Source organism: Pleurodeles waltl, chromosome 2_2 (genome assembly GCF_031143425.1).
Source record: "Pleurodeles waltl isolate 20211129_DDA chromosome 2_2, aPleWal1.hap1.20221129, whole genome shotgun sequence".
Taxonomy (NCBI): Eukaryota; Metazoa; Chordata; class Amphibia; order Caudata; family Salamandridae; genus Pleurodeles; species Pleurodeles waltl.
The window spans coordinates 1,140,696,146-1,140,712,294 of NC_090439.1; the positions used below are offsets into that span (position 1 = coordinate 1,140,696,146).

The following is a 16,149-nucleotide window of genomic DNA, read 5'->3' on the forward strand; positions in this document are numbered from 1 at the left end:
TCCCCAGCCTGCCCAGCATCATCGGACCAATGCGGCGTCTTTGGTTTTTTCCCCTTCGGGCCGGTCGCCTCCGGTCACCGCCGCTTCACCAGCGGCAATTATGCATTCTGAGCGCCTGCCATTTTGCGTGCGGGCCGCTCCGTCCGTTCTCCGCTCCTCCCGGGCCCTCGAACACCGGACCACGATTCCTCTGCTCCGGGGGTTGCCCCGATCCTTCTCCGTCTCATCCCTCCTCCGGGTAGGGCCGATTCGTGCGCGTTTCCCGAGCGGATGACGGAGGGGTCCGGAGCACCTTTAAGGTGCAGCCGCCATCTTGACACTCAAGCCAAGGCATGCTTTTTTATGGTCTCCACCCACCGTCTGCATTTTTGTTTCCCATGTGAAGCACATGAGGGTGTTAACTTCCTAACCTGCACCCATTGCCTACTTAAAAATAACACTTGGAAATCATAGATTATCTTTAGTTGACCATGAAAGTAGAAACTGAGTGCAGAATCTTTCTTCCTGGCATAAGGTATGTTTCTATCTGGCCTGTACCTCCCAAATGTATTTCATGTCTCTTGCTGTGAGAAAGTAGCCTCTTTCTAGCCTTGTTACCCCCACTTTTGGCCTGTTTGCAAGTGTACAGTATGTCAGGGTGTTTTCACTGTCACTGGGATCCTGCTAGCCAGGGCCCAGTGCTCATAGTGAAAACCCTATGTTTTCAGTATGTTTGTTATGTGTCACTGGGACCCTGCTAGTCAGGGCCCCAGTGCTCATAAGTTTGTGGCCTATATGTATCTGTTCCCTGGATGGTGCCTAACTGTCTCACTGAGGCTCTGCTAACCAGAACCTCAGTGGTTATGCTCCCTCATTTCTTTCAAATTGTCACTAACAGGCTAGTGAGCAATTTTACCAATTTACATTGGCTTACTGGAACACCCTTATAATTCCCTAGTATATGGTACTGAGGTACCCAGGGTATTGGGGTTCCAGGAGATCCCTATGGGCTGCAGCATTTCTTTTGCCACCCATAGGGAGCTCTGACAATTCTTACACAGGCCTGCCACTGCAGCCTGAGTGAAATAACGTCCACGTTATTTCACAGCCATTTTACACTGCACTTAAGTAACTTATAAGTCACCTATATGTCTAACCTTTACCTGGTAAAGGTTAGGTGCGAAGTTACTTAGTGTGAGGGCACCCTGGCACTAGCCAAGGTGCCCCCACATTGTTCAGGGCCAATTCCCCGGACTTTGTGAGTGCGGGGACACCATTACACGCGTGCACTACATATAGGTCACTACCTATATGTAGCTTCACAATGGTAACTCCGAATATGGCCATGTAACATGTCTATGATCATGGAATTGCCCCCTCTATGCCATCCTGGCATAATTGGCACAATCCCATGACCCCAGTGGTCTGTAGCACAGACCCTGGTACTGCCAAACTGCCTTTCCTGGGGTTTCACTGCAGCTGCTGCTGCCAACCCCTCAGACAGGCTTCTGCCCTCCTGGGGTCCAGCCAGGCCTGGCCCAGGATGGCAGAACAAAGGACTTCCTCTGAGAGAGGGTGTTACACCCTCTCCCTTTGGAAAATGGTGTGAAGGCAGGGGAGGAGTAGCCTCCCCCAGCCTCTGGAAATGCTTTCATGGGCACATTTGGTGCCCATTTCTGCATAAGCCAGTCTACACCGGTTCAGGGACCCCTTAGCCCTGCTCTGGCGCGAAACTGGACAAAGGAAAGGGGAGTGACCACTCCCCTGACCTGTACCTCCCCTAGGAGGTGCCCAGAGCTCCTCCAGTGTGCTCCAGACCTCTGCCATCTTGGAAACAGAGGTGCTGCTGGCACACTGGACTGCTCTGAGTGGCCAGTGCCATCAGGTGACATCAGAGACTCCTTCTGATAGGCTCCTTCAGGTGTTGCTAGCCTATCCTCTCTCCTAGGTAGCCAAACCCTCTTTTCTGGCTATTTAGGGTCTCTGTCTCTGGGGAAACTTTAGATAACGAATGCAAGAGCTCATCCGAGTTCCTCTGCATCTCTCTCTTCACCTTCTGCCAAGGAATCGACTGCTGACCGCGCTGGAAGCCTGCAAAACTGCAACATAGTAGCAAAGACGACTACTGCAACTCTAACGCTGATCCTGCCGCCTTCTCGACTGTTTTCCTGGTGGTGCATGCTGTGGGGGTAGTCTGCCTCCTCTCTGCACTAGAAGCTCCGAAGAAATCTCCCGTGGGTTGACGGAATCGTCCCCCTGCAACCGCAGGCACCAAAGAACTGCATCACAGGTCCCCTGGGTCTCCTCTCAGCACGACGAGCGAGGTCCCTTGAATCCAGCAACTCTGTCCAAGTGACTCCCACAGTCCAGTGACTCTTCAGTTCAAGTTTGGTGGATGTAAGTCCTTGCCTCCCCACGCCAGACTGCATTGCTGGGAACCGCGACTTTTGCAGCTACTCCGGCCTCCGTGCACTTCCGGCGGAAATCCTTTGTGCACAGTCCAGCCTGGGTCCACGGCACTCTAACCTGCATTGCACGACCTCCTAAGTTGTTCTCTGGCGACGTGGGACTCCTTTGTGCGACTTCGGGTGAGCACCGTTTCATGCATCCTCGTAGTGCCTGTTTCTGGCACTTCTCCGGGTGCTACCTGCTGCTGAGAGGGCTCCTTGTCTTGCTCGACGTCCCCTCTGTCTCCTGACGCAATTTGCGACATCCTGGTCCCTCCTGGGCCACAGCAGCGTCCAAAAACCCTTACCGCACGATTTGCAGCTAGCAAGGCTTGTTGGCGGTCTTTCGGCGGGAAAACACTTCTGCACGACTCTCCACGGCGTGAGGGATCCGTCCTCCAAAGGGGAAGTCTCTAGCCCTTGTCTTTCCTGCAGAAACCTAAGCTTCTACAGTCCAGTAGCAGCTTCTTTGCACCCACAGCTGGCATTTCCTGGGCATCTGCCCATCTCCGACTTGCTTGTGACTTTTGGACTTGGTCCCCTTGTTCCACAGGTACCCTCGACTGGAAATCCATTGTTGTTGCATTGCTGGTTTGTGTCTTTCCTGCAGAATTCCCCTATCACGACTTCTATGTCCTTTGGGGAACTTTAGTGCACTTTGCACTCACTTTTCAGGGTCTTGGGGTGGGCTATTTTTCTAACCCTTACTATTTTCTAATAGTCCCAGCGACCCTCTACAAGGTCACATAGGTTTGGGGTCCATTCGTGGTTCGCATTCCCCTTTTGGAGTATATGGTTTGTGTTGCCCCTATCCCTATGTGTCCCCATTGCATCCTATTGTAACTATACATTGTTTGCACTGTTTTCTAAGACTATTACTGCATATTTTGGTATTGTGTGTGTATATATATCTTGTGTATATTTGCTATCCTCATACTGAGGGTACACTCTGAGATACTTTGGCATATTGTCATAAAAATAAAGTACCTTTATTTTTAGTATAACTGTGTATTGTGTTTTCTTATGATATTGTGCATATGACACTAAGTGGTACTGTAGGAGCTTCACTCGTCTCCTAGTTCAGCCTAAGCTGCTCTGCTAAGCTACCATTATCTATCAGCCTATGCTGCTAGACACCCTATGCACTAATAAGGGATAACTGGGCCTGGTGCAAGGTGCAAGTACCCCTAGGTACTCACTACAAGCCAGTCCAGCCTTCTACACTTGCTCCGTGGGGGAGCAGATGGTGGCTGTTGATTATTTATCTCTGTCTGGAGACCTGAAATGCCCCTGGACAACGAGTTCCTTTTTTGATCAAGTGAATAATTGAAACTCTGTGTTGGTATTTGTAGAACACAAACCTAGTTTCAGTGCATTGGAGCACTGAACGTGGGCTTGGCATGCCGGAAAATATGTTTATTGGCGAAAGGTCAAGGGTATAATTTCAGGTTGGAGGTAGTGCTCCTTTGAAGATGTGACTTCAGCTTTTTTTCAGAGTTCTAGCAAAGTTAGTGCTGGCCTTATGTCGATTGGGATGCCATTCTGTTTCTTTCCTTCTTGCATTGTTTTGTCTCCAGTGTGCCCACACCAAGACTTCTGGGCTGGTTTCTTTGTTTGGTAAGAAGGTGTCTTGTTTGGGACTTTATAAGCTAGATCCAGGCTAGAAGGAAGCCACTTGGTAGGCAATATGGCTCATTTTCTTTGAGCCCTTGAGCCGTGACCTGTGTGTGAGATACCTTTTAGAGGTGCATGGGTGCTATGGCAAGGAGTTGTCTCCATGCTGGTGGGAGAGGGCAAAGGTTGGTATAATGTTCTGAAGTCATGTTTCGAAGAAAAACTGCTTCTCGTTCTTCAGGAAGGGAAGCTGGACCCAAGCTGCTGTATGTAAATTGAATAAGGACCCTAACTTTCTGGCATTTGCATGCCTCAGCCCACCATCTCCTTTTTTGCTTATTACTTCTGAGGGCCAGATTAGGGAGCCAGTACCCCAATTCTGGGAAATAGACTGCAAGAGAGGCTGAGTACAATCTGGCCTGTGTTAGGGAAAGCCCTTGCGACCATTTACAATATATGGTGCCAATAAAGCTTTCTCTTCCCCTGGAGGTTGGTGTGTGTGTGGCTGGTGAGTAACCACTCGGTCTGCCCACTTCAGGAAGGCAAAAGGGCTATCCACGACTTCTGTTTTGACTGTATTGAGGAGCCCTGTGCCTAGACGGTGCTTCATCTGATTCATTCTAAGTTGGTGAGTATTGATTTAACCACTTTCTTTAGTGGTTGAAGAGTCTACCTTGGTGGCTGAGGAGTCTGCCTCTGTGCTATGGCCACTTTCCCCGTCTTTAATCCCTTGTGGTCCTCTTAATGGATTCCACGTTGAAGATTACATGCCAGCCTCAGAACTGAATAGTAGCCTATCCGTAGATGCACCATTGTAAAGGAGGTAGCCCACCACCCCGTTTAATCACTGTGCCTCTTTCATGGATATCAAGTCCTGATCAACGGGGTTGTGGTCACTGGAGCTACTGCTGCAGGGTCATATTTTCACCATCAGTACGTTGTGATTTCAAAGTTGGTAACATTACATATGTTGATAATAGTATATAGCAGATGAACTAGGACAAATAGTCGCCATAACAAAAAAGTAATCTATTAAGGGCATCCTCTCAAGTGTCTGAGTGGCCACCCATACTCCCTTTGTAGATATATTTTCGCTCTTATAATGGCGCTCATCATCATGGGATGTTGCAAGGCCAACTACCCCTAGAAAACGTAGAACATGTAGGTTTTTGTAAGTGCTATTTTATCTGGCTATGTGTAACCAAGTCACTATATTTTGCCTTGTTATTTTATTCATAAGCTGGTCCCAGGTAAGTGGTACTGTTGTAAAGAGTATCAAGGTGTGAGGTTTTACAACTAGTGATGACCAAAATTGGAATTTGTTGAGTACAGGCCTGTCTTTTAGCCTCTAAATATAAAGTGAAACATGCAATGAAAAGAGAGTTTGCTGTTTGCTCTGGTTTGTCAAAGCTCATACCAGAACAGAAGACACATAATCTTACCTGCTAAAACACCTCCTGTGCACCTAACTTACTCCAGTGTGATTAAACATGCCTTAGTTCAGTGTGGAAAGAAATGCTATTCCACTAACACTGTCTTCCTATTTCAGGTGCTGGTTTAGATGTTAGGAAAATGGCAGACGACGTAGATATGAACAGCAATGAGATGCCCAGATTTCACCTTCGCAGGATCGGGCGCCAGCCATCGGTTGAAGGAGTGGCCAGTTACATCCAGTGGGTACTTCTCAAGAGTTTGTGCTTTTTATCTGCGATTAAAACTTGCTGCAAATGGGAAATGCAACTGTGTAAGCTTGAAAGTTCCTGTGAGTGGGTGGCAGACAAGTTGCCAAGGGAGTCAAGCCGAGGGTGGGCGAGCTAGCAGATTAACAGGGAGAGCCGAGCATATGGCTGAGACCTAAGAGCCCATGGACGATCAGTGCACTGAAAATATTTGGCACCGAGTTGTGCACAACCATTATATAAAAATATTATAAAGACTTGCAAATTCAAAAGTGTTTGTTCAATGGCTTGTGTGGCTGTAGATGCACATGCTCTGCATACTCCTGCCATCTAGTGTTGGATCCGCAGTGTTACAAGTTGTTTTTCTTAGAAAAAGCATTTTCACGTCACGGATCAAGTGGTGACTCCTTCTTGGTGATGCTGCACATGGGCCTCAACTCCTTTGTTAGATTTTTTTTCTCTCCGCCGTTGGGTTCGGACGCCTGTGTCTTCACTCCATCTTTTGACTCACTCCGGTTTGAAATCTTTCATTCCGGCATTGCTTTATCAATGGTGTTAATTCTCAATCGCGTATTCCCATCTTCGTGTTCTTCTCCACTCGGTGGTCCAGGCACCGCCCGCGCACCCTCTGGGGTGGTCTCGACTGTTTGGGACCTACCGCACCACATGGAACTGAAGAGAATGCTGTGCTGATGGAACAGACGCAGGTTAGTTTCTGTCCTCTGTGCCACTCGAAATTCCGTCACACCAACCAACATCTGGTGTGCTACCTGTGCCTCTCCCCTGATCACTACGAAGCTACCTGGGATGCCTGCAAATCTTTCCAGTTGAAGAAGACCCTTAAGAGCTCGCTCGTAGGTTGGAGATTTCGCACAAGACTCCGGACGATACTCCGGACATCTTTGTGGAGGAACATGCCCAGGAAGAGCCAAAACACGAGGTGAAATTCTCACTCCAGGACTCTGACGTCTAGTCAGATATTGAAAGCCACGAGTTAACATCTGCACAACCCGTGAATACCGTGGGCCCTTCTGCCCACCCTAAGACTGTTAAAAAGCCCCTAAACCAGTCCATGGTCCGATCTGAAAAACTGTTTCAGCTGCCTCGCCCTCTGGCTCCGAAAATAGCCAAGACAAAACACCGTCTTCGGCTTTGACATCCGGTTCCTCTGTCCGAGACATTGTTGCTATCTCTGTAGGAGGCTGTCCTGGTTTGTAGTGGGTACCTAAGGTCCTTATACCAGGTCCAATTATTCCTTATTAGTGAAATGTAGGCAGTGTCTAGGAGTAGCAGTAGCTGAGCAGCGAAGGCTTATCTAGCAGACATCGAAAGCTCAAGAAATACCACTGTAGTTGCACAGTACTCACACACATGAAAGAAAATACTCAGTGCTACAAAAATAAAGGTACTTTATTTTGGTGACACAAATGGCAAAAACATACTATACTTCCTGAGGAAATAAGTAATACACAAATGATATATACTAGTATGCAGAAATGTGCATAAACTGTTTGAAAACAGTACAATTTGTGAAAATCACAGTAGTTAGAAACAGGCTTAGGGGGAGCACAAACCATATACTAAAATAGTGGAAAGCGAAAGTCTGTTTCCCACCTAGACAAGTGTAGTGTGTAGAGGGGCGCTGGGAGTAATAGAAAACACCAAAGGTAAGTAATAGAACCAACCTTAGAGCCCAGGAAAGCAGGAGTAAGACACAGTAACTTTCCTAGAACACACAAGAAAGAAGAGACTACAAGACACCAACAGTGGATTCCTGGACCTGAAGACCTGTGGAAGAAGGGGACCAAGTCCAAGAATCACAGAAGAGTCCAGGGAGAACAGGAGCCCCTGCTAACACGGATGAAGGTGCAAAAGAAGAACCACTGGTGAAGAAGAACAGTAACTACTGCAACCAAGAAGTTGGATGCGGGTTCCTAGTTGGTGCAGTTGATGTCCCACGCCGGATGGTTTGCGTCACCGGATTCCATCAACAAGCCTTGGCACATGCAAAGCTTGTGGTTAGCGGAAAATGCCGCTGCCCAGGAGGGACCTGGTGGACTCTACCTAGGAGGGGAAGTCTCAGCAACTCAGAAAGCCTTCAGAAGACCAGGTAGCGTGCACAGGAGTCCCACACCACGGGGGCAAAGGAGGTGCAGCACTACAACAAAGGGTCCCACGCCACCGGAGAAACACGTAGGAAGCTGTGCGTCGCAGGATAGAGTGCTGGGGGCCCGAGCTGCACAGTGCATGAAGAACTTCGTGGAAGGATTCCAGCAAGCCTTGGCAACTGCAAAACATGCGTGCACAGGGGTACTGTCCTATGTGGGGAGGCAACCTTTTACCTCCACCAAAGTTGGACAGTAAGACGTCGGGACTACTTCAGTCCACCACCTGTGATGCAGGATCCACGCAGCTTGTTAGGAGAGGGGACCCACGCAGCTGGTCGTCGTTGCAGAGAGGTGCCTGCTGGAGCAGGGGAGTGACTCCTTCACCCCAAGGAAGATTCCTTCGCTCTTTGGGTGCAGGCTGTCCTCTGAGGATGCACGGCCGGGAAACAGTGCAGTTGCTGGCATGAGCTGAAGATACAATCTTGCAAAGTCATATTTGCTTGCAGTTGTATAGTTCCTGAAGGGTCTAGATGCAGTTTCTTCGGTAAGAAGGTGAAGTAAAGGATGCAGAAGATTCCTCCTGGAGTCTTGCAATCCGAATCTTAAGAACCACCCAAGAGAGAGACTCTAGATTGCCCTGAAAGGGGGATTGGTCAGATGAACAGGTAAGCACCTATCAGGGGAAGGCTCTGACGTCACCTGCTTGCACTGACCACTCAGATGCTCCCAGAGTTCCCTGCCAACTTGGAATCCAAGATGGCAAAACCCAGGGAGCCTTTGGAGAAGCTCTGAGCACCACCCCTGGGGTGGTGATGGACAGGGGAGTGATCACTCCCTTTTTCTTTGTCCTGTTTCACGCCAGAGCAGGGACTGGGGGTTCCTGAATGGGTGTAGACTGGTTTATGCAAGGAGGGCACCAAATGTGCCCTTTAAAGCCATTTCAAGTGGCTTGGGGAGGCTACCCCTCCCAAGCCTGTAACACCTATTTCCAAAGGGAGAGGGTGTAACGCCCCTCTCCCAAAGGAAATCCTTTGTTCTGCCTTCCTGGGCTTGAGCTGCTCAAGCAACAGTAGGGCAGAAACCTGTCTGAGAGATGGCAGCAGCTTGGGCTTCCTGGAAAACCTAAGAAGGCTAGGATGGCAATACTGGGGGTCCTCCTAAAGAGCCCCCAGAGTGCATGGAATCATACAACCAATGCTTGCAAAAGCCTTGGGGTTTGATTCTAACATGTTTGATACCAAACATGCCAAAGTTTGGAGTTACCATTGTGTAGCTGGACATAGGTGGTGACTCACGAAGTCCGGAAAAATGGTCCTGGAGGTCGTGGGGGGCCCTGTGTGCAGGGGTGCCTTTACACACAGGTACTCTGCACCCTGCCACTCAGGGCTGGAGGTCCTGCTATGTGGGTGACTTATAAGTGACCTGGTGCAGTGTAAATGGCAGTGAAAGGGTGCATGTACCTTTTCACGCAGGCTACAATGACAGTACTGCAGCCAGTAGGGATCCCCTGGAACCTGAATGCCCTGGGTACCCAGGTACCATATACTAGATATTTGGCAGATGCCAGTGTATCTACCAGGTGTCTGAGAAGAGAGTTCAGAAAACTGACCTAAGAGGTTCCTGCAGTCCTTTTTCTGAGAATCTGTAAGGCAGTCTGCTAGGACAACTCCATCAGCTGCAGTGTTGGGGAAGAGATCAGGGAGAGGCTTAATCTCTTCTTCCTGTCCCTCATCAGTGGCCATGAGCAGGGTTAAGCCAGCTGTGTCGTAGTAGGGCTTCAGGCGGTTCACATGAAGTACTCGAAGAGGACTTCTAGGAGTGCCTAGGTTAACTAAATAAGTGACCTCCCCCTTGTTCTCCACTATGATGTGTGGTCCACTCCATTTATCTTGGAGTGCTCTGGGTGCCACAGGCTCCAGGACCTACACCATCTGTCCTGGTTGGTACACGGTCAGGGCAGCCTTCTGGTCACGCCATTGGTTTTGCAATTCTTGGCTTGCCTGAAGGTTCCTAGTAGCCTTTTTCATGCAGTCAGACATTCTAGATCTTAGGCCAAGCACATAATCCACTATATCTTGTTTAGGGGGCGCTTAAAGGGTTTCTCCCACCCCTCTTTCACAAGAGTCAATGGACCCCTAACAGGGTAACCAAAGAGAAGTTCAGAGGGGCTGTAGTCCACTCCTTTTTGGGGTACCTCCCTGTATGCAATAAGGAGGCATTGTAACAGCACAGCCCATTTCCTCCCGAGTTTTACAGAGAGTCCCATTATCATGCCTTTGAGTGTTTTTAATAAAACGCTCAACCAACCCATTTGTCTGGGGGTGGTAAGGTGTGGTGAAATTGTAAATTACCCCACACTCTTTCCACAGTGCTTTTAGGTATGCAGACACCACCTTTTTTGGGAAACGCACCCTGGGAGCTGTAGTGGTCCTCCGAGGTATAGCTTCTGGATATCTAGTGGCATGGTCTACCACCACCAGAATGAATCTATTACCAGAAGCTGTTTGAGGGTCAAGGGGGCCAACAATGTCAACCCCTACCCTCTCAAAGGGCACCCCAACCGCTGGCAGTGGGATCAAGGAGGCCTTTTGGAAGCCATCCGTCTTGCTACTGGCTAGGCAAGTGACACAGGAGCGACCAAACTCCTTGGTGTCTTCAGACATGTGAGACCAGTGAAAGTGAGGGACCAGTCTGTCCCAGGTCTTACTTTGCCACAGATGTCCAGTAAGGGGGATATCATATGCTAAAGTCAACAAAAACTCAGTATTGCAGAGGGATGACCAATCTCCTGGTGGCACCAGGTTTTGGGTTCTCTTGCTTCTAAATACAGGCGGTTTTCCCAGTGCACCCTGTGGGTGCCACTAACATCCATGCCGCCTCTTCTTTGACAGCTTGCTGTCTTAAACCCTCAAGTTTGAGGCAGGTCTGCTGTGCCACACTTAACTCTTCCCTGGCACGCCCCCTGCACCTAAAGGGCAGCTGTGTCAGCTTGCAGCTCCTCAGGTGTAGGTTCTGTCCAGGGAGTTGACCCCCTCTCCTACTCTGCAAAGGGGGAATAATCAGGGGAGTGAGGGATAGTGGATAACATCTTATCCTTTCTATCCCTACTTTCGGGAAGCTCTTGGTCCATTGTTCCGGGATCCAAGTTTCCCTGTCCTATTTACTTCTTGGCCTGAGCCCTGGTTAGAGCAAAGATATGTCCAGGAATGCCCAGCATGGCAGCATGGCCCTCCAACTTCACTTCAGCCCAAGCTGAAGTCTCCAAGTTGTTCCCTAGTGGACATTCTACAGGTAGGTTTGTGGATACCACCCCTCCCCCGCCAGTTGAGGTAAACGGCCATGGGGTGGCTTACAGTGTTGTTACGGGCATCTGTCACTTGGTACTGGTGTTGCTCAGGGTCCACCAGTTTTTCAGTCAACATTGTGACACTGGCATCTGTGTCTCTGTAGGCTTCAACCGGAGTACCATTTATTAGGGGTTGTTGCTTATACGTATCCATATTAAGGGGACAAGCAACAAGGGTGGCAAGGTCAACGACACCATCACAGACTAAAACAGCCTCAGTGGTATCTCTAACTAAACCAGCCCCCACTACACTTCCCAGAGTGAGCCCTGCTACACCCTTGGATTGGCTATTGGTAGTGTTATTTTTCCCACCACTACTGCTATTGCTAGGGGCACTAGTTGAAGCGGTGGGGGTTGTGGTGGTGGGAGGCTTGGTGCTTTTCTTAGGGCAAGCACTATCTCCTGCCCTATGGCCTTTATTCCTACAGATATAGCACCAAGGATTTTTATTCTGATGTTATGAAGATTATTTAGACCCAACCCCAGAAGTGTTTTGTGGGCCTGATGAAGACTTCTTGTTTTTATCTTTGTCCCCACCCTTGTCATGAGACCTACCATCCTTCATCTTGTCTTTTTCACCCTGTGTATAAGCTTTTCTGCTAACTCTTGTTCTGACCCATTTGTCTGCCTTCTTTCCCAATTCTTGGGGAGAGGTCAGATCTGAGTCTACCAAGTACTAATGTAATAAGTCAGACACACAGTTATTCAAAATATGCTATCTCAAAAGAAGATTATACAAGCCCTCATAATCAGACACTTTGCTGCCTTGTAACCAGCCTTCTAAAGCTTTAACAGAACAGTCCACAAAGTCAACCCATTCCTGTGAGGCCTCTTCTGGTTTCCCTGAACTTTATCCTGTATTGCGAATCTTTAGCTACGCCTTCACCTATGGAATGCATTTTGGATATGATGGATACTCGTCAGCGCCTCCTCCTTATCCAGGAGGGTACAGGGCACATTATTGCTCCACCACCACCATACTTTCAAAAGGAAATTTTCCTTCCAAGAGGCTTTGAACAGTTCTCCCGCTCCAAAAAAGTTTATCAAGGACAAGTATTCTACCACACCTAAAAAGACTTCTCCACCTGTGCCACCCTCTGCTTCTCCTCCACCTACCGCAGGATAGTTTACACCCCAGGTATCCACTGTACACATTGGGGAAGATTTGGGTGGGGCACAGCAGGACCCAGTTCCCATAATAACCAACAACCCATATTTGTACCCTACACAGCCCTCCCCACCAGAGGATAGCACATACTATCAACAGGTAGTAGCTTGTGCAGCCGCCTTTCATAATGTTGAGCTGCATGGGGACCCAGTCAACAGGACTTCCCATTTTAATACCTTTACAACCACGCACACAGATATCCAGTTTCTCCCCATGCTCCCTTGCATGTTTGGTCACACAGACAAAATTTTCAAAGAACCTGTCCGCTATATTGTTATTACCCCTAGAGTAGATAAGAAATGTTAGTCTTCTCCCTCTGACCCAGTATATATCAGGTTCCAGGTCCACCAGGCTCGATACTGGCTACCAGTGCATGGGAATGAGCCAATAGTCTAGCCACAGGAGACTCTGCTTCTCCAGATAAGGAGAGTAACAAGCTGGATGCTCCCGGCAAAAGGTTGGCTGCCCAGGCAGCCAGTCATTGGCATATCGCCAATTCACAGGATTTGCTAGCCAGATTTGACCAGGCTCACTGGGATGAGATGGAGGAGCTCCTTCAATTTCTCCCAGATGAGCACCGCAAAAGAGGACAGCAGATTGTTGCAGAAGGGCAAGCAATCACAAATAATTCCATCCTCCCTGTCCTCGATGCTGCAGACACAGCGGCATGCGGTATTAACACTAGTGTGTTAATAAGGAGGCGCTCGTGGCTTTGATTCTCTGGGTTCAAGTCAGAGGTCCAGCAGGCAGTGCTTAATATGCCCTTTGACAGGAGCACCTTTTCGGCCATCAAGTTGGCTCCACTTTTGAGAAACTGAAAAAAGATACAGACACTGCAAAGGCAAGGTGCTCTTCAGTCCCCCTCACAAAGGAGCACTTTTCATTGCACAACATTCAGAGGTGATTACAAATCTACAACCTCGGCGGCTTCTACTTCCCAGCCTATATAGCCTTCAGCCTCCTTTTTCTTTGGGTTTCTTCAGGGAAGCCTATAAAGGAAATAGCCTATGCAGAGGTAAGAGCACTGCCACCTGAGACTCCCTCCACTGCAAGGCAGTGACTATCTCAGTCTCCCGCCCTGTCCTCCACCCACTCCACACCTGTTAGGGGACAACTTCAAAATGTTCATCACAAATGGGTCAACATCACCACAGACCATTGGGTCCTTTCTGTTATCCAACATGGTTATTCTCTGGAGCTCATTACCACTCCTCCAAACATTCTCTCTCACACTTAGACTATCCCACGAGCATCTCATACTTCTCAAACAAGAGGTTCAGTTCCTTATTCTCAATGGGGCCATCAAGCCTCTATATTTTCTCTTTCCCAAAAAAGGCTCTCTCAGGTCTATTCTGGACCTCAGACCATTAAACCACTACATTCTCTCAGAACACTTTCATATGGTTACTCTTCAACAGTTTTTCTGCTTCTAAACATGGCGACTTTGACAGCCTTAAATCTAAAAGACTCCTACTTCCATATCCCCATCCACCCTGCACACCGAAAATAGCCCCATCCACCCTGCACACCGAAAATAGCTAAGAATTGTGGTGGCAGGGGAAGATTACCAGTTCAAAGTCCTACCTTATGGAATCACGACTGCTCCAGAGTCTTCGCAAACTGCTGATCAGTAGCCGCCACACACCTCACAAGGCAAAACATAGATGTGTTCCTTTACCTAGACGACTGGCTCACCAAAGCCAGCACACTAACACAGTGCCTATATCACAGTCCGATGACAGTGGACATGCTTCACCCTCTGGGATTCACAATCAACTTTGTGTCAAATCCCATCTGCAACATTTTCAGATGCAGCCCGATCTAGGAGCTGCTCTCAATGCGGAGTTGCGGTTAGCATACCCCTGCCCACGTTTTGAGATATCAGTCTCTGCTTCCCCTAGTTTCAGGAAAATCGTACATACACAGGACTATCATGCGCCTGTTAGGGATGATGGCGTCCTGCATTGCTATAGTTCCTCATGCCAGACTCCACATGTGTCCCCTACAGCAGTGTCTATCTCATCGGTGGTCTCTGTCGAAGGGTCACCTAGAGGATCTAGTGTTAAACCATCAATTTCACTGCTCTCTGCAGTGATGGAACACCACCAGCCTGTTGAAAGGGTTGCCTTTTCTAGACCCTATGCCTCTCGTCATTCTAGCCACAGACGCATCAGTAACCGGTTGTGACACAATCGCCTTCAAGACCTCACAGTACAGGGCCTCTGGCGTCTCAGTCACCAATCCCTGCATATCAGTTACCTTGAGCTTCAGGCAATGTTTCTAGCCCTGAGATAATTTTTTCATCACCTGTCTCACAAGGCTATCTTAGTCCGCATGGACAACATGACATCCATGTATTACCTAGAAACAAGGGATGACGCGGTCTTCCCAGTTGTCTTAACTCTTTCAGACAATTTGGAAGTGAGCCCTCCACCACCCTATTCACCTTGAGGCAGAATATCTTCCAGGAATGGGCAACAACTTTGCAGACCTGCTCAGTAGGATGCAGCAACAAGTCGAATGAATGGGAACTCCACCCACAAGTCCTTCAAAAATACTTCCTAAAGTGCGGAATTCCTACGATCTTTTCACCACAGCAGAAAACGCTAAATTTTAAAGCTTTGCCTCCAGGTGTCCACACCCTCTATCCAAGGGCAATAGTCTATGTATCCACATCCTCTATCCAAGGGCAACACTCTATGGATGAACTGGTTAGGGATATTTGCTTACACTTTTCCACCTCTACCTCTCATTCCATTTCTGGTTCGGAAGATCAGGCAGACATCTCTGACCATTCTTGTAGCTCACACTGGTTGGGTGTGTCAACCATGGTTCACTATACCTCTGTATCTCTCAGTAGTTCCCCACGAGAAGCTCCCCAGCAGGCCAGACCTTCTCACTCAAAATCAAGGACAGATCAGACATCCGACCTCAAGTCACTCAACCTTGCGATATGGCTCCTAAGGTTATAGAGTTTACTTACTTGGGCTTGCCTGCGGAATGTATGGGCATCCTCAGGGAAGTTCATAGACCCCCAACCAGAGCATGTTATGCTGCAAAATGGAAATGTTTTGTATGCTACTGCCAACCCAAACGTATTAATCCCATTAAAGCTACTGTCCAAGACATAATAGTTTGTTACTTTTTTCACTTACAGAATGCAAATCTAGCTTACACTTCCATTTGCTTGCATCCCACGGCTTGCATCTGCTTATCTGCAGAACTGACAACATACTTCCTTGTTCAGGATCCCAGTCATCAAAGCTTTTGTGGAAGGCCTTAAAAGGTTATTCCACCCCGGGGCCTCCTGCACCAACTTGGAACCTTAATATTGTGCTTACCAGGCTAATAGGCCCTACTTTAGAGCCACTTCATTAGTGCCCTCTTCAGTATCTTTCTTGAAAAGTGACGTTTATAGTCGCTTCACATCACTCAGACATGTTCGTGAGATCCAAACCCTAATCTTGGAACAACCTTTTTCCCAAATGCATAGGGCCAAGGTGGTCTTTTGTACGAACCCAAAGTTCCTTCCTAAAGTGGTTTCCCAGTTACATATCAACCAATCGAGTGAACCACCCGTCTTCTTTCCTCAGCCTGACTAGGTTGCGGAAAGGGCTTTACACACTTTAAATGTTAAACAAGCACTCGCGTTTTACATTGACAGAACCAAAGATTTTAGGAAAACTAAACAGCTCTTTGTAGCTTTCTCACTACCTCACAAAGGCAGTCCAATATCTGAAAACAACACAGCTAGATGGATAGTAAATTGTATACAAACTTGCTATGCTAAAGCAAAGAGACAATTACT

General features: G+C 48.3%; 1 protein-coding gene across 9 annotated transcripts in view; it reads left to right on the forward strand.

Moving 5' to 3' along the window:
- Positions 1-16,149, forward strand: part of NUGGC (nuclear GTPase, germinal center associated) — a 1,501,499-nt gene that overhangs the window by 57,296 nt on the left and 1,428,054 nt on the right. For all 9 annotated transcript variants that reach the window (XM_069221057.1, XM_069221058.1, XM_069221055.1 and 6 more), the window contains one exon: positions 5,590-5,713. In XM_069221057.1, the coding sequence (XP_069077158.1) occupies positions 5,613-5,713 (101 nt within the window). In that variant the 5' untranslated portion in view covers positions 5,590-5,612. The remainder of the gene's footprint in view (positions 1-5,589; positions 5,714-16,149) is intronic.